At 45.0% G+C, this 22,286-nt stretch overlaps 1 protein-coding gene across 2 annotated transcripts in view; it reads right to left on the bottom strand.

Moving 5' to 3' along the window:
* LOC137373421 (protein phosphatase 1 regulatory subunit 36) overlaps positions 1-22,286 on the bottom strand; it is an 87,946-nt gene that overhangs the window by 11,667 nt on the left and 53,993 nt on the right. For both annotated transcript variants that reach the window (XM_068038238.1, XM_068038241.1), the window contains one exon: positions 1,907-2,073. In XM_068038238.1, the coding sequence (XP_067894339.1) occupies positions 1,907-2,073 (167 nt within the window). The remainder of the gene's footprint in view (positions 1-1,906; positions 2,074-22,286) is intronic.

Here is a 22,286-nt window from a genome sequence, read left to right as displayed (position 1 = left end):
GTGTAACTCTTCACCCCATGCTTTGTTGTCAATATTCTAAATGGTGACGGGGCCACAGGAGGAGCTGCTGCAGCCGCTGCAGAATAGGAAGGCCCCGCCACCAAACAAGACTGTGAAGCCATGGGGTAGAAGAGTCACGCCCACCACTGAGAGAAAAAATAAATAAAAATTGAAATCGAGAGACAGGAATAACAAATAACGAATTATCGCAAAAAGGCACAGACTGGAGGGTATGGCTAGGGTGAGAGGCTGAACGAGAGGAGGGTCAGGAGGAATCAGTTTCTTTGCCAGTGTTAAATTAGGCAGACCTTTTGCTGGTCTTCCAGTTGGTGGTGGGAGGGGGTGCGATGTCTTCACCTGGGACAGCTGTAGCTGCCCAGACACACTCTGCTTCTGATGTGCTTTACACAGTTAAGAGAAAATCTCTTCACCTGGGCAGCTCCAGCTATCCCAAGCTCGCTCATTGGGGTGGGGAGGGAGCTCCTATTCAATGCTGTTAAAACACAGGAGCTCCCTGTTCAAACAAACAACCCCACCCAAAGTCTTCCGGTCTCTTCCTTTCCCCCTCCCCACAACAATGAATGAAAGGGCTACAAAACCCAAACTCACAAGAGCTGACAGTTCTTCCAGCCTCCTGATTTCTTCTTACAAAAAGACAGATGGAAATCCATAGTTTCAGTCTCAGTCTCAGTCTCAGTCTCAGTCTCAGTCTCTCCCTGTTGCAGTAGTCACGCAGTCTCCAGCCTCTGCACACAGCAACATTCAGCTGCACCTCATTGATGCACTCAGCACCTCCAATTAGCCAGCAGCCAACCCCAGTGCTGTACCTGTCCTGGGAGTGTTTGATGGGACAGTGTAGAGGGAACTTTACTCAGGAAAGGAGGGGACCCCCTACCCCAGTGAGAGTCAGCACCTTCAGGAGAGGAGTGGACCCGTACCCCAGTGAGAGTCAGCACCTTCAGGAGAGGAGGGGACCCGTATCCCAGTGAGAGTCAGCACCTTCAGGAGAGGAGGGGACCCGTACCGCAGTGAGAGTCAGCACCTTCAGGAGAGGAGTGGACCCGTACCCCAGTGAGAGTCAGCACCTTCCGGAAAGGAGAGGACCCGTACCCCAGTGAGAGTCAGCACCTTCAGGAGAGGAGGGGACCCGTACCCCAGTGAGAGGCAGCACCTTCAGGAGAGGAGGGGACCTGTACCCCAGTGAGAGTCAGCGCCTTCAGGAGAGGAGGGGACCCGTACCCCAGTGAGAGGCAGCACCTTCCGGAGAGGAGGGGACCCGTACCCCAGTGAGTCAGCACCTTCAGGAGAGGAGGGGACCCGTACCCCAGTGAGAGTCAGCACCTTCAGGAGAGGAGGGGACCCGTACCCCAGTGAGAGTCAGCACCTTCAGGAGAGGAGGGGACCCGTACCCCAGTGAGAGTCAGCACCTTCAGGAGAGGAGGGGACCCGTATCCCAGTGAGAGTCAGCACCTTCAGGAGAGGAGGGGACCCGTACCCCAGTGAGAGGCAGCACCTTCCGGAGAGGAGGGGACCCGTACCCCAGTGAGAGTCAGCACCTGCAGGAGAGGAGGGGACCCGTACCCCAGTGAGAGTCAGCACCTTCAGGAGAGGAGGGGACTCGTACCCCAGTGAGAGGCAGCACCTTCCGGAGAGGAGGGGACCCGTACCCCAGTGAGAGTCAGCACCTTCAGGAGAGGAGGGGACTCGTACCCCAGTGAGAGGCAGCACCTTCCGGAGAGGAGGGGACCCGTACCCCAGTGAGAGTCAGCACCTGCAGGAGAGGAGGGGACCCATACCCCAGTGAGAGTCAGCACCTTCAGGAGAGGCGAGAAAAGAGGGGGAATAAAATGAAAGCATTTTATTTCAAAATAAAAGTGTCTTTGTTCTAATACTTTCTCAATGTTACCTGTACTCTCCTTGGGAAATCCTGGTGCTCGATTCCTCACTTTTCACTTTACGAGCAAAATTGAATGTGTCAGAACGAAGTAGTCGCCCTATCTCAGATTCGATCGCATCCAAGTTTTTCCTTTCGTTGGTCACCCATGTCACGTAGGCACAGTAAGAATAAAGGCACTGGAATGACAAGAGGAGACCACTCAGTATTAGGAACTGGAGAGTTGACACCAAACTATTCTGAAGTATTTGAATCTTACTGAAAATTACTCTTACAACACCTGCTTGTCTAACTGTACGTATGTGCATTGTGCTATTTGCTCAGAAAGCGGTGAAATATATCCCTCTATCACCTAGCACAAATGCCATTAGTCTAAATTCATGAGATTCAGTGATCGAAGCTGATCGTTATAACAGACAGCAGTGGACTTTCCCTCTTGGTTAAAAGAATAAATTTAGGCAAAAATTGGACAATTATAATTTTATCGCTGCTTGAGATGACAAAACTGCACCACTGACATCTAATTGAATTAGTAACATGAGCCATGCTTCAGGCTGTGCACTGTTTGGTGTGTAACCAAATATTTGGTGTATTTCCGTTGGTCGGTAGGTATGCAGGTCAGTGTTGTAACAAATTGAAGATTAAATGAGGCCACAGCCACTGAATGGAAGAAATGTTATTATACGAGTTTTATTTACACAGTTTCTGCTTTTGCACTTTTAATGCATATGCTTTTTCTGGACCATTTTCCTAATTCAGCCTTTATAACCAATGCAAAATAGATTCTTCGGATATTTTAAATTCTCTACCCCAGAGAACTGTCGATGCTCAGTTGTTGAGTATATTCAAGGCTGAGATCGATAGATTTTTGGTCTCTAAGGGAACCTTCTCTTTTCTTTTCTTTTGGGCCTCCTTATCTCGAGAGACAATGGATACGCGCCTGGAGGTGGTCAGTGGTTTGTGAAGCAGCGCCTGGAGTGGCTATAAAGGCCAATTTTGGAGTGACAGGCTCTTCCACAGGTGCTGCAGAGAAATTTGTTTGTCGGGGCTGTTGCACAGTTGGCTCTCCCCTTGCGCCTCTGTCTTTTTTCCTGCCAACTACTAAGTCTCTTCGACTCACCACAATTTAGCCCTGTCTTTATGGCTGCCCGCCAGCTCTGGCGAATGCTGGCAACTGACTCCCACGACTTGTGATCAATGTCACACGATTTCATGTCGCGTTTGCAGACGTCTTTATAGCGGAGACATGGACGGCTGGTGGGTCTGATACCAGTGGCGAGCTCGCTGTACAATGTGTCTTTGGGGATCCTGCCATCTTCCATGCGGCTCACATGGCCAAGCCATCTCAAGCGCCGCTGACTCAGTAGTGTGTATAAGCTGGGGATGTTGGCCGCTTCAAGGACTTCTGTGTTGGAGATATAGTCCTGCCACCTGATGCCAAGTATTCTCCGAAGGCAGCGAAGATGGAATGAATTGAGACGTCGCTCTTGGCTGGCATACGTTGTCCAGGCCTCGCTGCCGTAGAGCAAGGTACTGAGGACACAGGCCTGATACACTCGGACTTTTGTGTTCCGTGTCAGTGCGCCATTTCCTAAGGGAACCAGCACTGAGTTATACCATATATCCACCTCACATTTTGCTGTGTAGTCACAGCTTTAAAAATGGTGAGAAAAATAGAGAACCATAAGCAAAGGAATCTACATAGGAACAGGAGGAGGCCCCTCAAGCCTGAGATCATGGTTGATCTACAACACAACCTTTGCCCCATATCCTTTCATACCTTTGGTTAATAAAGATCTATCAAACTCAGATATAAAATTAACAATTGATTGAACCTCAAATGCTGCTTGTGGAAGAGAGTTCCAATCTTCTGCCACCCTTCATGTGTAGATGTGTTTCCTAATTTCACTCCTGAAAAAGACTGGCTCTAAATTTTAGACTATGTCCTCGATTCCATCTATCATTCTGGTAAATCTTCGCTGCACTCCCTCCAAGGCCAATATATCCTTTCTCAGATGTGGTGCCCAGAACTGCTCACAGTAACTCCAGGTGTGGTCTAACCAGGGCTTTAAGTAGGTGAAGCATGTACTCTCCCCATTGTATTCTAGTTCTCTAGATTTTTAAAAATTAATTAAATCTTGGTCTCAGCCAGCAATTATTGCCCATCCCTAATTGCCCTCAAAAAGGCACACCCACAGTGCTGTTAGGAAAGGAGTTCCAGGATTTTGAACCAGCGATAGTGAAAGAATGGCGATATATAACCTGCAAGGCCACAGACCAAGTGCTGGAAGGTGGGATTAGAATGGACGGCTAGTTTTTTCAGCCAGCACAGGCACAATGGGCTGAATGGACTCGTTCTGTGCCATAACTTTTCTATTGTCCTATAGTTCAAGTCAGGATGATGAGACATTGATGGTAAACTTTTTTTATTTGTTTCATGGAACGTGAGTGTCGCTGGCTAAGCCAGCATTTATTTCCCATCCCTAATTGTCCTTGAGAAGGTGGTGGAGAGCTGCCTTCTTGAACCACTGCAGTCCTGCTGTTGAATCCTGTAACAGTGAAGTAAGTCAGGATAGTGTGTGGCATGGAGGAGAACTTTCAGAAGGTGGTGTTTCCACACGCCTGCTGCCCTTGTCCTTCTAGGTGAAAGAGATCACAGGTTTGGAAGATGCTGTCGAAGGAGGCATGGTGAGTTGTTGCAGTGCATCTTGTATATGGTTGTATGTTTGTTTGGTACGCTGCCACCTTAATATGCTTAGTCCAGCTGAAAGAGATCCCTTAGTCTGGAATAATTAGAACATTAACCTTTATTTCATTACAATGATGTACAGCTTCACATCAGTCTGTGTGACTCCTCTGAACCCATGCTGCATCTATCTTCAAGTCTCTCTCACATGTGATCTCTTACACCATCATGGTAGGAGGTACTCTTTACACTCTCTCACCATTTAAGACACTTATACTATATCTTTATCCAAGTTTTTATCCAAATATATATATTTGGGGTGGCACAGTGGCGCAATGATTAGCACCGCAGCCTCACAGCTCCAGTGACCCGGGTTCAGTTCTGGGTACTGCCTGTGTGGAGTTTGCAAGTTCTCCCTGTGATCGTGTGGGTTTTTGCCGGGTGCTCCGGTTTCCTCCCACAGCCAAAGACTTGCAGGTTGATAGGTAAATTGGCCATTGTAAATTGCCCCTAGTATAGGTAGGTAGTAGGGGAATTGAGGGGTGTGAGAGGGTAATGGGATTAATGTAGGATTAGTATAAATGGGCGGTTGATGGTCAGCACAGACTAGGTGGGCTGAAAGGCCTGTTTCAGTGCTGTATCTCTAAAATAAAATAAAAATGTACATACTACCCTATCTCCTCCCATGTCTCTGACTTCATAGATTCAATCTGTCAGGATATTTCACAACTCTCCCTGAATGTGTTGTCATCAGATCTGGAAGATTGGTAGTCTTTCCCTGAACTCTTGTTTCTTGCCTTGGACGACCTTCATTGAGGTTTATAGTATCCACTGCTTTCTGAATTTCAGGTTCAACATCTGACTCATTCAAATGAATAACCGATTGGTGTCTTCGATGGGATAGGAATAAGATTCCTTCTATTTCTCCTTACAGTATCTTCTGAAGCTCTTGCTCAATATGATCGCTGTTGATTCTCCTCTCTCTGGACAATGACTCCTTCTCTGCTTTGGTCTCCTACCCATACCTTTTGCCCTTCTGACAACTTCAGTAGGTTCCTGCTGTGGTATTTCCTGTTATATTTATGGGCTTGTTGCTTTCGGTAAGACTTTTCTCTGCCTTGAGCTCTCTGATAATCATGGACTTGTAGCCCTGGAAGTAACTTCTTGGGTAGGATTGGAAGTTGTATTCTAAGTTTTCTTCCCATTAACAGTTCAGATGGTGCTAATCCACATAACAACGGGAGTAGTTCTGTAGTTCAGAAGTGCTGTTTGAAAATCTTGCTTTTGCTTTAACAGTGCTTTGACAGTTCTGAGATAGAAAAATAGAAATATAGAAAAATAGGAGCAGCAGTAGGCCATTTGGCCCTTCGAGCCTGCACTGCCAGTCAATACGATCATGGCTGATCATCCAAACCGTTCCTGCTTTCTCCCCGTATCCCTTGATCCCTTTAGCCCTCAGAACTATATCTAACTTTTTCTTGAATATATTTAATGATTTGGCCTCAACTGCTTTCTGTGGTAGAGAATTCCACAGGTTCACTACACTCTGGGTGAAGAAATCCCTCCTCATCTCAGTCCTCAATGGCTTACCCCTTATCCTTAGACTGTGACCCCTGGTCCTGGACTCCCCCGCTATCGGGAACATCCTTCCTGCATCTAGACTGTCCAGTCCTGTTAGAATTTTGTAGGTTTCTATGAGATCCCCTCTCATTCTTCGAAACTCCAGCAAATACAAGCCTAATCGACCCAATCTCTCTTTATACGTCAGTCCTGCCATCCCAGGAATCACTCTGGTGAACCTTCGCTGCACTCCCTCTATAGCAAGAACATCCTTCCTCAGATAAGGAGAACAAAACTGCACACAATACTCCAGATGTGGTCTCACCAAGGCTTTGATGGCCCTGACTCCTCGAGTACCTTCTCCATTAGATTGTGGATACCTAGGGGAACGTGTTAGATGTACAAATCCACATTTTTCTGCAAAGTGCGTGAAGTAATCATTTGCAAATTGTGATCCATTATCGGGCACAACCTGATCGGGTATACCATGTAGAAGATTTCTTGTAACACTTGAATGACTGCTTCAGTTATTGTTGTGTATATACATTTAACCTCGATCCACCTTAAAAAGTGGCTGGGGAGGTGAGTTGTGAGGAGGATGTAGAGAGGCTTCAGGGTGAGTGAGTGGGCTAATGCATGGCAGATGCAGTATAATGTGGATAAATGTGAGGTTATCCACTTTGGTTGCAAAAACAGGAAGGCAGATTATTATCTGAACAGCTATAAACTCAGATGGGGAATAGCAGTGAGACATGGGTGTTCTCGTACACCAGTCGCTGAAGGTAAGCATGCAAGTGCAACAGGCGGTAAAAAAGGGCAAATGGCATGTTGGCCTTCATAGCGAGAGGATTGGAGTACAGGAGCAGGGATGTCTTTCTACTGGGCTAATGGGAAGATTCTTGGTAGTGTAGATGAACAGAGAGATCTTGGTGTCCAGGTACATAAATTCCTGAAAGTTGCTACCCAGGTTAATAGGGCTGTTAAGAAGGCATATGGTGTGTTAGCTTTTATTAGTAGGGGGATCGAGTTTCGGAGCCATGAGGTCATGCTGCAGCTGTACAAAACTCTGGTGAGGCCGCACCTGGAGTATTGCGTGCAGTTCTGGTCACCGCATTATAGGGAGGATGTGGAAGCTTTGGAAAGGGTGCAGAGGAGATTTACTAGGATGTTGCCTGGTATAGAGGGAAGGTCTTACGAGGAAAGGCTGAGGGACCTGAGGTTGTTTTCGTTGGAGAGAAGGAGGAGGAGAGGTGACTGGATAGAGACATATAAGATAATCAGAGTAAAAGCAAAATACTGCGGATGCTGGAAATCTGAAACAAAAACAAGAAATGCTGGATTCACTCAGCAGGTCTGGCAGCATCTGTGGAAAGAGAAGCAGAGTTAACGTTTCGGGTCAGTGACCCTTCTTCGGAACAAAGTCAGTTCCGAAGAAGGGTCACTGACCCGAAACGTTAACTCTGCTTCTCTTTCCACAGATGCTGCCAGACCTGCTGAGTGAATCCAGCATTTCTTGTTTTTGTTTAAGATAATCAGAGGGTTAGATAGGGTGGACAGTGAGAGTCTTTTTCCTCGGATGGTGATGGCAAACACGAGGGGACATAGCTTTAAGTTGAGGGGTGATAGATATAGGACAGATGTTAGAGGTAGTTTCTTTACTCAGAGAGTAGTAGGGGCGTGGAACGCCCTGCCTGCAACAGTAGTAGACTTGCCAACTTTAAGGGCATTTAAGTGGTCATTGGATAGACATATGGATGAAAATGGAATAGTGTAGGTCAGATGGTTTCACAGGTCGGCGCAACATCGAGGGCCGAAGGGCCTGTACTGCGCTGTAATGTTCTAATTCTAATTTTAATTATACAGGGCCTTGGTGAGGCCACACCTGGAATATTGTGTGCAGTTTTGGTCTCCTTATCTCAGGAAAGATGTTCTTGCTATAGAGGGAGTGCAGCGAAGGTTTACCAGACTGATTCATGGGATGGTGGGACTGACGTATGAGGACGGATCGGTTAGGATTATATTCGCTGGAGTTCAGCAGAGTGAGGGGGGATCTCATAGAAACCTATAAAATTCTAACAGGACTTGACAGGGTAGATGCATGAAGGATGTTCCCGATGGTGGGGGAGTCCAGAACCAGGTGTCATAGTCTAAGGATATGGGGTAAACCATTCAGGACTGAGATGAGGAGAAATTTCTTCACCCAGAGAGTGGTGAGCCTATGGAATTTGCTACCACAGAAAGCAGTTGAGGCCAAAACATTGTATGTTTTCAAGAAGGAGTTGGATATAGCTCTTGGGTCCAAAGGCATCAAAGGATATGGGGGGGAAAGCGGGAACAGGTTACTGAGTTGGATGATCAGCCATGATCATAATGAATGGCCGAGCAGGCTCGAAGGGCCGAATGGCCTACTCCTGCTCCTATTTTCTATGTTTCTATGTAATCGACTACAATCAGATAGGATTTTCCATCAAAGATGAATAGATCCATCGCCATCATTCCCATGGTCTGGTTGGGAATTGGGTCGAGATAAGAGGTTCTCTCTGATCCTGTCTGTGCACTGCCCATACGTGGCAATCTGAAATAATTTCTTCTATATCCTTTGATATTCTTGACCGCCACATTGATGCCTGAACCCGTGCTCTACATTTAGTTCTGCCCATATGACCCTGGTGTATTTTCTCCTAGATATCTACCCGGAGTGACTCTGGAATCACCAGTATCTCATCATATACAAGCAAATCATCCACTATGGTAAAGTATCTTCTGTGTTTGAAGAAGATTTTCATCCTCTTACCCTTGGGACTCTGTTGTGGCTAACCTTGCTCACAATATTAGTGGACATAGATGCATTCTTCATCTTGCATCTGTACCTGACGAATCTGTTGGAGTTTATTTGAACTTGCTGGCCATTGTGATGCAGTGACCTGAGAATATGACTCTATTTCATTAATAAAGTTAACATCCTGTTGAGTAGGATGGTCGACCATCACTCGAGACAATGCATCTGCTGTCGTTTGTTGATTGCCCTCTACATATACCGTTCCATAGCTGAACCTCATTAGCTGCAATGGAATCTCTGGATCCATGGAGGCATCTTAGCAAGTTCCTTGTCATCGAGTAAGGAAACTATGGGTTTGTGGTCTGTCTCTATGACAACCTTTAAACTGATAATATAGTCTGAAAACTTCTCACAAGCCCAGGTGATTGCAAGATCTTCTTTCTCTATCATGGCATATTTTGTCTCGGTGTTAGACAATGTCCATGACACATAATAAACAGACTTCCATCTGGCTGATCTTCGAAAAGGACTGCCCCTATCTCTGTAGATGAGGCGTCAGCTGCAGTTGTGATTGAAAGTGAAGGGTTATAATGAGCTAAAACACCTGCAAAATTAGCATTCTTGATCCTTTGAAATGCTTGTTCCTGATATGCATCCCAGCATCATGCTTGAGCTTTCCTTAATAGTTGTTGCAAAGGCTCAGTAACTTGGGCTAAATTAGCTAGGAATTTTGCCAGCTGATTGACCATGCCAAGAAACCATTGGAGATCATGGACAGAAGTAGGAAGTGGAAATTTGCTAATAGCTCTCGTCTTTTGCGGGTCTGCCATTATGCCGCTGCTGCTGACAATGCGTCCTGAGAAACGAATGGATGTTTTTGAAAACTTGCACTTCTCATTAAGTGTTAGGTCTTTGTCTTGCGGACGAAAAACATAACCTTCAGGTTATGTTCTTCATTGGACTCACCATGAACTAAGATTTCGTCCCTCAGGCATATTACACCTTCAAGGCCCTGTACAATATTTGACATAGTTCTTTGGAATATTACGTCTGCTGACATGATACTGAATGGTTAAAACAAAATCTTCCTAACGGAGTAATGAAGGTTGCCAATAATCTTGACTTCTTATCCAATGGAACTTGCTAAAATCCACTTTTAGCATCAAGCTTCATGAAGACGGTACTTTTGGATAACTTTGCCAAGTTTTCGACCACTGACGACATCGGATGAACTTCCCTTGCCACAGCCTTATTCAGTTAGGTCTGCACAATTGCAAAGATCACTGTTAGATTTAGGAACTGAAACCAATCCCAAATACCACTCTGTAGGTTCAGTAACAGGAGAAATGACTCCCATCCTGGTCATGTCTTCCAGCTGATGTTGGACTTGCCTTATTAGTGGATGTGGAATCTTCCTAGGTGTGAAAAGACAAACTGGTTTAGCATCTTTCCGCAAAGTAATACTATATTCAGTCTTCAGTCTTCCTAGACCAGTAAACAATTTCGGGAATTCCTCTTGGAAGTGACTCCTGGATTCTTATTGCTTAACTCCTCCCACTTTCTTTGTAAGACGAAAGTCAATACAAGCTCGTCTACTTCACAAATCACAGAATAATACAGTGCAGAAGAGGCCCTTCGGCCCATCGAGTCTGCACCGATGCATTAAAACACCTGACCTGTCTACCTAATCCCATTTGCCAGCACTTGGCCCATAGCCCTGAATGTTATGACATGCCAAGTGCTCATCCAGGTACTTTTTAAAGGATGTGAGGCAACCTGCCTCTACCACCCTCCCAGGTAGTGCATTCCAGACCGTCACCACCCTCTGGGTAAAAAAGTTCTTCCTCAAATCCCCCTTAAACCTCCCGCCCCTCACCTTAAACTTGTGACCCCTCGTAACTGACCCTTCAACTAAGGGGAACAGCCGCTCCCTATCCACCCTGTCCATGCCCCTCATAATCTTGTACACCTCGATCAGGTCACCCATCAGTCTTCTCTGCTCCAGCGAAAACAACCCAAGCCTATCCAACCTCTCTTCATAGCTTAAATGTTCCATCCCAGGCAACATCCTGGTGAATCGCCTCTGCACCCCCTCCAGTGCAATCACATCCTTACTATAATGTGGCGACCAGAATTGCACACAATACTCCAGCTGTGGCCTTACCAAAGTTCTATACAACTCCAACATGACCTCCCTGCTTTTGTAATCTATGCCTCGATCGATAAAGGCAAGTGTCCCATATGCCTTTTTCACCACTTTATTAACCTGCCCATCTGCCTTCAGAGATCTATGGACAAACACGCCAAGGTCCCTTTGTTCCTCGGAACTTCCCAGTGTCAGGCCATTCATTGAATACTTCCGTGTCACATTACTCCTTCCAAAGTGTATCACCTCACACTTTTCAAGGTTAAATTCCATCTGCCACTTTTCTGCCCATTTGACCCTTCCGTCTGTATCTTCCTGTAACCTGACACTCCACCTCACTGTTAACCACTCGGCCAATCTTTGTGTCATCCGCGAACTTACTGATCCTACCCCCCACATAGTCATCTATGTCGTTTATATAAATGACAAACAATAGGGGACCCAGCACAGATCCCTGTGGTACGCCACTGGATACTGGCTTCCAGTCACTAAAACAGCCGTCTGTCATCACTCTCTGTCTCCTACAGCTAAGCCAATTTTGAATCCACCTTATCAAGTTACCCTGTATCACATGTGTATTTGCTTTCTTGATAAAAGTCTCCCATGTGGGACCTTGTCAAAGGCTTTGCTGAAATCCATGTAAACTACATCAACTGCACTACCCTCATCTACACACCTGGTCACATGCTCAAAAAATTCAAACAAGTTTGTTAGGCATGACCTCCCTCTGACAAAGCCATGCTGACTATTCCTAATCAAATTTTGCCTCTCCAAGTGGTAATAGATTCTCTCCTTCAGAATTTTCTCCAATAGTTTCCCTACCACTGAAGTGAGACTCACTGGTCTGTAGTTCCCTGGCTTATCTCTACAACCTTTCTTAAATAGTGGGACCACATTAGCTGTTCTCCAGTCCTCTGGCACCTCCCCCGTAGCCAGAGAGGAATTAAAAATTAGGGTCAGAGCCCCTGCAATCGCCACCCTCGCCTCCCACAACATCCTGGGACACAAATCGTCCGGACCTGGAGATTTGTCCATTTTTAAGCCTTTCAAAACCTCCAATACCTTGTCACTCCCTATGACAATTTGCTCAAGAACCTCACAGTCTCTCTCTCTAAGTTCCATATCTACATCCTCATTCTCTTGTGTGAAGACAGATGTGAAGTATTCGTTCAACACTCTACCAATGTCCTCTGGCTCCACCCACAAGTTTCCCCCTTGGTCCCTAATGAGTCCTACTCTTCCCATTGATATACTTACAGAATATCTTCGGATTTTCCCTACTTTTACCAGCCAAAGCTTTCTCATATCCCCTCTTTACCCTCCTAATTGCTTTCTTAAGCTCCATCTTACACTTTCTGTACTCCACTAATGCTTCCATTGATTTGCTCTCCTTGTATTTGTTAAAAGCTTCTCTTTTCCTTCTCATCGTACCCTGAATGTTTCTGGTCATCCATGGTTCTCTGGGCTTGTTGCTCCTACCTGTTACCCTAGAGGGAACATGTTGGGCCTGTCCCCTCCCCATTTCCTTTTCGAATGCCCCCCACTGCTCTTCTGTAGATTTCCCGACAAGTAACTCTTTCCAGTCTACCTTGGCCAGATCCTGCCTTATTTTACTAAAATTCGCTCTCCCCCAATCCAAAACCTTTTTTTGCAACTTGTCTATTTCTTTCTCCATAACAAGCTTAAATTGTACCTTGTTGTGGTCGCTATCACCAAAATGTCCCCCACCAACACATCAACCACCTGTCTGGCTTGATTCCCCAGAATTAGGTCCAGCACTGCACCCTCCCTTGTTGGATCCTCTACATATTGAGCTAAAAAGTTCTCCTGTATACTTTTTAAGAACTCCACTCCATCTAAGCCCTTAACATGATGACTATCCCAATTAATGTTGGGAAAGTTGAAATCACCTAATATAATTACCCTATTATTTTTACACACCTCTGCAAATTGCGCACATATTTGCTCCTCAATTTCCCGCTGACTATCTGGGGGTCTATAATAAACACCTAACAATGTGGCTGACCCTTTTTTATTCCTAAACTCTACCCATAAAGCTTCATTTGATGCCCCCTCCAAGAAATCATCTCTCCTTACTGCAGTAACTGACTCCTTAACTAATATTGCAATGCCCCCTCCTCTTTCACCCCCTCCTCTGTCTCGCCTGAAGATTCTATATCCCGGGATATTGAGCTGCCAATCCTGCCCCTCCCTTAACCATGTCTCCGTGATGGCTACTATATCACAATTCCACGTGTCAATCATTGCCCTTAACTCATCCATTTTACCCACAATACTCCTGGCATTAAAGTAGAGGCCTTCCATCCTGGTCTTACTCCCTTGAAACTTACTTCCGCTGTATTCCCTCTGATTTGTTTGCTTTCCTGTGTTTAGCTGTGTCCCTATTCTGCTAGGAGTCTGCGTCCCCTCCCCCTGCCAAATTAGTTTAAACTCCTCCCAACAGCAGTAACAGACCCGCTAGCAAGGATGTTAGTCCCCCTCTGGTTCAGATGTAGACCGTCCCTCTTGTACAGGTCCCACCTTCTCCAGTAATAGTCCCAGTGATCCAGGAATCTAAAACCCTCCCTCCTGCATCAACTCTTAAGCTACGCATTCATCTGTGCTATTCTCCCATTTCTATACTCGCTAGCATGTGGCACTGGGAGTAATCCAGAGATTACAACCCGAGAGGTCCTGCTTTTTAGTCTACTGCCTAACTCCCTGAATTCTTGATGCCTCTTTCCACCTATGTCATTGGTACCAACATGTACCATGACCTCTGCCTTATCACCCGCCCCCTTCAGGATGCCCTGCAGCCGTTCAGTGACATCCCGGACCCTGGCACCAGGGAGGCAACACACCATCCTGGAGTCACGTTGATGGCCACAGTAGCGCCTATCTGTTCCCCTGACTATAGAATCCCCTATTACTATTGCTCTTCCTCTCTTTCCCCCTTCCTGTGCAGACAGGCTGCTTACGGTGCCAGAAGCTTGGCTCTGTCCGCACTCCCTGGAGGAACCAGCCTCATCAGCCTCCAAAATGGAATACCGATTTGTAAGCGGGACCCCAGGGGACTCCTGAACTACCTGCCTGATCCTCTTGGACTGCCTGGTGGTCACCCATTCCCTTCCTTCCTCAAGTTCCTTCAGCTGCGGTGTGACCACCTCTCTATACGTGCTATCCACAATGCTCTCAGACTCACGGATGCTCCACAGTGTTTCCAGCCGCCGTTCCAGCTCTGAAACCCGAGCTTCCAGGAGCTGCAGCTGGACACACTTCCTGCACAAATGCTGGTCCCGGGGACTGGAAATGTTCCCGGATTCCCACATGCAGCAAGAGGAGCAAACCACGGCTTCAAGCTCTCCTGCCATGACTAAACCCTTTAAATTTAAAACTTTAGAAGATTATAATTTTAAAAAAACAACGAAGTCTTGCTAAAATAATGACTTACAATTCAATCCACTTTGAAAAATACCCACCAGGACTTACTCACCAGTCAGCTTTGCTCTTTGGAAACTCTTGGCTTCCCTCACTCTGAGGACAGGTAGGAAAAGAAAGGAGATCCTCGCTCCCTCCTCACCGAACTTCCTCAGTCACCAAACTTCCACTTTAACACTCTAATGCAACCCAAGTCAGCACTCCTTAGATTCCTTAGAACATACAGTGTATCTCACATTTGTTTTCTCATGTACTAGATTGTTGTCTGTAGCTTCTCCTTTACTTCGAGTTCAACCCCTCCTGAGCCATGTTACTGAGTTTCTGTCAGTTGCAGAAAATGTCTTGATAACCACAGCTCTTTGTCTGATAAGAGTGTTAAACTTGGTCCAGTGTCCAGTTTAAGATTAATGATATGTCCGTTGACATGTATCTACAGACCAAAATGCCTAATTAGGATCATTGATCTCACCAACAAAGTGTTTTGATTGGTCTCCTGGAGGAGGTTGTTTAACTTCGTTAACCACTCTATGCTTGAATGCTTCTTCTTTTGACCTTTTGGGAGAACAGATTTTACTTTGGCGCATTTTATCAAAATGCCCTATTTTCTTACAGTGGAAGCATTCTGCTCTGTTTGCAGGACACTGTTCACAACTGTGGGTACTTTTGGCAGTACATTGCTGGAAGGGTTGAATAACACCCTTCACTTGCCTCACCAGTGTACCTTTTTTTTCTGGTGCTTCTTTTACAGCCCACTGGTTAAGGAATTGTACAGTTACTGGATGGTTCCTGAACCAAGGTCTTTTTTCACCTCTCAGGATTGCTCTGTTGTTCTTCCGGACCTCTGCTTGTCTCACCAGTTGAATTGTTTTGTCCAGGGCAAGGTCTTCTTTAGACTGCAATAAATCTGATAGGGATTCATCAGCAATGGCTATTACAATGCAGGCTCTTATTAATGCTGCTTTGAAATCTCCATATTCACATCCTTCAGCTAGCCTGTAAAAGTCACTGATAAAAGCAGCAACTGTTTCTGGACCCTTCTGTTGAATCTTGCTCTTTCTAAACTCATATTGCTCCACAAGTTGAAATAAGAATCAAAAGCTTTTAAAAGTTAATTGAAATTGGCCGATGTCTCATTAATGCCTTTCCTTGCAATAACATCATCTGCTTCAATAACATACAATAATGTGTTAACTTGCTCTGCTTCAGACTGGCTGTCTAATTTGAAAGTGACCAATTTTGGGTTTGATTTGGTCCTTCCATGTGTCCAAACCTCTCAGGTATTGTGAATTTAAGCTCCATAGCTTTAATTTTATTTACTTTCACTTTTGGGTTTTTCCCTCCAGTATTGGAATTTTCCCATGCTTTTTCAGCCCTACGCTGACTCCCTCTGTAGCCAATGTTTCTGCCTTTAAAATCTTGCCGCTAAACTTAGGATTAATTTGCTCCTTGTATTAAACTCAGTTTTATAGCGTTACTGCTATACTTCTTTAACTCCCTTTTGCAGAGAATCGAGTATTTGCAGCCTCGTTGTTTGTTGTTTTTTTTCTCTCTTCGCTCCAGCCCCCACGTGCAATTAGCCCTCACTAAGGACTTTCCTGGTGCTGCCTGCCTAGTGCCGTTAGGAACACATTTTTTACCCTCTTGCAGAGTTGCTCACCAGATCCTCGATTGTTGATTGATTCTCCAACTGGAAGCCTTCAATCACTGGACCGGATTTCTACTGCCAATTCCTCGACTCTCTGTGTCTGGAACTCTGGAGCTTTTCCACAGCCTCTTCTCGAGTTCTGCAGTTTTGGCACTTTTTCCAGGTCAGCCCTCTTCAAAATCTTCTTCATGATAAGAACCACAATTGTTCTCGATTTCACCACTGATCACCATGTTGTTTGTTTGTTTGGTACGCTGCCACCTTAATATGCTTCATTCGTCTATCTTAGAGAGATTCCTTAGTCTGGAGTAATTAGAACATTAACTTTTATTACATTACAACTATGTACAGCTTCACACCCATCTGTGTGACTCCTCCAAAGCCATGCTGCATCTATCTTCAAGTCTCTCTCACATGTGATCTCTTACATCATCATGGTAGGAGGAATTCTTTACACTCTCTCAGCATTAACCCTTTCAGACCCTATACTACACACACTGCTGCCACAGTATGTCGATGGTGGAGGGAGTGAATGTTTAAGGTAGTGGATGGGGTGCTGATCAAGCAGGCTGCCTTGCCCTGGATGTTCAGCTTCTTTAGTGTTGTTGGAGCCGCACTCATCCAGGCAAGTGGAGAGTATTCCATCACACTCCTGACCTGTTCCTTGTAAATGGTGGACAGGCTTTGGAGAGTCACAAGGTGGGTTATTCACCGCAGAATTCCCAGCCTCTGATCTGCTCTTGTAGCCACAGTATTTATGTGGTTGCTCCAGTTCTGTTTCTGATCAATGGTGGCCAGGATGTTGACAGTGGGAGATTCAACGATAGTAATGCAGTTGAATGTCAAGGGGGATGGTTAGATTCTCTCTTGTGGGAGATCATCATTGCCTGCCACAAATTTTACTTGCCACTTATAAGCCCAAGCCTGAATGTCATCCAGTTCTTGCTACATATAGAAACAGTTACCACGGTGCTTCTATATTTTTAAAGTTTTTTTGAGGACCCATGTATTTTAGAATTATGGCCATTGTTTTATTTGGGAAAATAGAAAAGGATTCCAGGGAAGACTTTTCACTGGGGTCATTGAAAGGACACCGAGAGGTCTTGTTTGAAAACAACATTTACTGCAAGTCACCTGTCTTCACATAAATACTCAGCAAGGGCTTTTTGACTTGGGGAAGATGTTTACAGAGAAGTGACAGGTCAAGATATATAAGGGTCAGGAGGCTTGACTCTTGAGATATTGTTTTTGGTTTTGCTTTGGACAGTGTGTTGAGGTGTGAACTGTTCTGAAGGCAGTTGGAAGAAAACCAGCCAAGCGAGCAGTCACAATCAGCACCCTCTTCTAGCTCTTGGAGAACCTCCTGAGAATCAAGTGTAAGAAACAAAGAAACTGATGCTGCATTTCTCCTGAAAAGCCTGCCAGAAACCTCCTGGAAAGCCTGCCAATCTGATCTTCAACATTGCCTGTTGTGGGAAGATCCCAATGACAGCCATCTATGGGACGCCAGAACAAAAGGGACAATGGGCATTGTTCCATATCTTTTTTCTTCAAGAATTAGCAAGTATTTGGCCAAAGTATTCTTTTTTTGTCTTTTTTTGTAACAGAGCTCTAAAGAGAAAATCTCTTTATGGTTAACCAGTGTGTTTGTGTGTGTGCATGTGAGAAGGGCTAAGGTAAAAGGGAACTTTCATATTTCAATCTGTGTGTTAATGCTTTGCTTCATTACTGATTAAGTTTTGTTTTATAATAAACTGATAATTTTGTTGTTTATTAAAGAAACCTGGTTGGTGTATTTTATTCTGGGATAAAAATAGAGTCTATGATTGACTTATCGGTAACTGGGTAAACATTTAAATATATGTTGTGACCTGTGGAGAAGTGGAACTAGAAAAAACAATGCACTCCTCCCGTCTTGGGTCATGACAAAACAGACTGATTCAGGATCTGAGGAGTTGCGAATGGGACTGAACATCGTGCAATCATCAGCGGACATCCCCATTTCTGACCTTATGATGGAGGGAAGGTCATTGATGAAGCAGCTGAAGATGGTTGGGTGTAGGACACTACCCTGAAGAACTCCTGCAGCAATGTCCTGAGGATGAGATCCTCCAACAACCAGAACCACTTTTCTTTGTACTAGGTATGGTTCCAACCAGTGGAGAGTTTTCCTCCTGATTCCCATTGACTTTAATTTGTCTCCTTGATGCCACACTTAGTCAAATGCTGGATTGCTATCAAGGCAATCACTCTCACCTCACCTCTTGATTTAAACTCTTTTGTCTATGTTTGGATAGTGGCGTAGCAGGAATGTCACTAAACTAATAGGCTAGGGGTCAAGGACAATTCACTGGGAACATGGGTTCAAATCCCACCAATGGCAGCTAGTGGAATTTAAATTCAATTAATTAATAAAAATCTGGAATTGAAAGCTAGTCTCAATAATGAAGCTATCATTGATTGTTCTAAAAACCTACCTGGTTCCCTAATGCCCTTTAGGGAAGGAAATCTGCTGTCCTTACCCAATCTGACCTACCTATGACTCCAGACCCACTGCACGTTGGTTGACTCTTAACTGACAATGCCCTAGCAAGCCACTTAGCTGTTAAGGGCAATAACAAATGCTGGCCTTGTCAGCAAAGCCCACATCCCAAGAAAGACTTAAAAAAAAAGGCTGTAAGGAGATCAGAAGTTGAGTGGTCCTGGTGGAACACAAACGGAGCATTAGTGAGTAGGTTGTTCCTGTTTAAGTAGTGCTTGATAGCAATGTCGATGACACCTTCCATCACTTTGCTGATGATCGAGAGTAAACTGATGGGGCTGTAATTGGCTAGATTGGATTTGTCCTACTTTTTGTGCACAGGACATACCTGGGTAATTTTCCACATTGCCAGGTAGATGCCAGTGTTGTAGCTGCACTGGAACAGTTTGGCTAGGGGTGCCAGTTCTGCAGCACAAGTCTTCAGTGCAACAGCCAGGATGTTGTCAGGGCCCATAGCCTTTGCAGTACCCAGTACCTTCAGCCGTTTCTTGATATCATTTGGAGTGAATCGAATTGGCTGAAGACTGGCATCTGTGATGCTGGGGACTTCAGGATGAGGCCAAGATGGATCACCCACTCGGCACTTCTGGCTGAAGATTGTTGCAAATGCTTCAGCCTTTTCTTTTGCACTGATGTACTGGGCTCCCCCATCGTTGAGGATGGGGATATTTGTGCAGCCTCTTCCTCCTGTCAGTTGTTTAACTGTCCGTCATCATTCACGACTGGATGTGGCAGGACTGCAGAGTTTAGATCTAATCCATTGGTTGTGAGATCGCTTAGCTCTGTCTATCGCATGCTGCTTCCGCTGTTTGACATGCAAGTAGTCCTGGGTTGTAGCTTCACCAGGCTGACACTTAATTTTGAGGTATACCCGGTGCTGCTCCTGGCATGCCCTCCTGCACTCTTCATTGAACTAGGGTTGGTCCCCCGATTTGATGGTAATGGTAGAGTGGGGGATATGCCAGGCTATGAGGTTACAGATTGTGGTTGAATACAATTCTGCTGCTGTTGATGGCCCACAGTGCCTCATGGATGGCCAGTTTTCAGCTGCTCGATCTGTTCTGAATCTATCCCAGTTAGCACGGTGGTAGTGCCACACAACACGATGGAGGATATCCTCAATGTGAAGATGGGATTTTTGTTTCTACAAGGACTGTGCGGTGGTCACTCTTACTAATATTGTCATGGGCCAGGTAGATTGGTGAGGATGAGGTCAAGTAGGTTTTTCCCTCCCGTAAAAAACATAAAAGGGAACCCAAAAATATTTTATAAACATATTATAGTAAAAGAGAAGTCAAGAGAGGGGTGGGGCTGAAAAGGAGATCTAATTGTAGAGGCAGAGGACATGGCTGAATCACAGGATCATTACAGTGCAGAAGGAGGCCATTCGGCCCATCGTGTCCACACTGGCTCTCCGAATGAGCAGTTCCATTCCCCTGTCTTCTCCCCATAACCCTGCACATTCTTCCTTTTCATATAACTAATTCCCTTTTGAATGCTTCAATTGAACCTGCCTCCAGCACGTTCTCAGGCAGCGCATTTCAGACCTTAATCACTCACTACGTGAAAAAGATTTTCCTCATGTCACATTTGCTTCCCTTACCAAATACTTTAAATCTGTGCCCTCTCATTCTCGATCCTTTCACGAGTGGGAACAGTTTCTCTCTACCTACTCTGTCCAGACCCTTCATGATTTTGAATACCTCTATCAAATCACCTCTCAGCCTTCTCTTCTCCAAGGAAAACAGTCCTAACTTCTCCAATCTATCTTCATAACTGAAATTCCTCATCCCTGGACCATTCTCGTGAATCTTTTCTGTACTCTCTCCAATGCTCTCACGTCTTTCCTAAAGTGCGGCGCCCAGAACTGGACGCAATACTCCAGCTGAGGCCGAACTAGTGTCTTATACAAGTTCAACATAACTTCCTTGCTCTTATACTCTATGTCCCTATTAATAAAGCCCAGGATACTGTATGCTTTATTAACCGCTCTCTCAACCTGTCCTGCCACCTTCAAGGACTTATGTAAATATACACCCAGATCCCTCTGCTCCTGCATTCCCTTTAGAATTGCACCATTTATTTTATATTGTCTGTCTATGTTTTTCCTACCAAAATGAATCACTTCACATTTCTCTGCATTGAACTTCATCTGCCACCTGTCTGTCCATTCCACCAACTTGTCTATGTCCTTTTGAAGTTCTACACTATCCTCCTCACAGTTCACAATGCTTCCAAGTTTCACATCATCTGCAAATTTTGAAATTGTGCTCTGTACACCAAGGTCTAGGTCATTAATATATATCAGGAAAAGCAAGAGTCCCAACACTGACCCCTGAGGAACTCCACTACAAACCTTCCTCCAGCCCAAAAAACATCCATTAACCACTACTCTTTATTTCCTGTCACTCAGCCAATTTTGTATTCATGTTGCTGCAAGTTTGCTCACAAGTCTGTTGTGTGACACTGTATCAAATGCCTTTTGAAAGTCCATGCACCCCACATCAACCCTCTCTGTTACCTGCTCAAAAAACTCCAGCAAGTTAAATCAACATGATTTTCCCTTCAGACGTCCAAGTGACTATTAATTTTGTCCCAAATTATTCTTTCTAGAAGTTTTCCCATGACCAAAGTTAAACTGACTGGCCTGTAATTGCTGGTCTTATCTAACACACGTTTTTGAGCAAGGGTGTAACGTTTGCAAATCTGACACACCCCAAGTCTAAGAAAGACTGAAAAATGATGGCCAGTGCCTCTGCGATTTCCATCCTCACTTTTCTCAGTATACTTGGATGCATCTCATCCGGCCTTGGTGTTTTATCCATTTTAAGTACAGCATATCTAATACTTCTTTATCAATTTTAAACCCCTCTAGTGTCTGATCTACCTCCTCTTTCAACATTGCCTGGGTTACATCTTCTTCCTTGGTAAAGACAAATGCGAAGTATTCATTTAATACCTCAGCTATGCCCGCCTCCATGTGTAAATCCCCTTTCTGGTCCCTAATCAGCCTACTCCTACTTTTATGACCCTTTTACTGTTTATATGCCTATAGAACATTTTGGGATTTACTTTAATGCCAGCTGCCAGTCTCTTTTCATGCTCTCTCTTTACTTCTCTTATTTGCTTTTTCACTTCCCCTCTGGACCTTCTATATTCAGCCTGGTTCTCAATAGTATTTTCTACCTCGCATCTGTCATAAGCACACTTTTTTTTCTTTATTTTAATCTCTACCTCTTTTGTCATCCAGGGAGCTCTGGATTTGTTTGCCCTACTTTTCCCCTTCGAGGGAACATACCTTGACTGTGCCCGAACTATCTCTTCTTTGAAAGTAGCCCATTGTTCATCTACCGGTTTTCCTGCCAGCTTTTGACTCCAATTTATTCGCCCCAACTCCATTCTTACCCCATTGAAGTTGGCCTTCCTCCAGTTAATTATTGTTACTCTGGATTGCTGTTTGTCCTTTTCCATAGTCAGCCTAAACCTTATGATACAATGATCACTGTCCCCTAAATGCTCTCCTACTGATACTTGATCCACTTGGCCCACCTCATTCCCAAGAACCAGGTCTAGCAGTGCCTTCTTTCTTGTTGGGA

The sequence above is a fragment of the Heterodontus francisci genome, chromosome 9 (genome assembly GCF_036365525.1).
Source record: "Heterodontus francisci isolate sHetFra1 chromosome 9, sHetFra1.hap1, whole genome shotgun sequence".
Taxonomy (NCBI): Eukaryota; Metazoa; Chordata; class Chondrichthyes; order Heterodontiformes; family Heterodontidae; genus Heterodontus; species Heterodontus francisci.
Note: the sequence above shows the minus strand (reverse complement) of the source record. Positions and strands in the feature narration are given on the sequence as shown.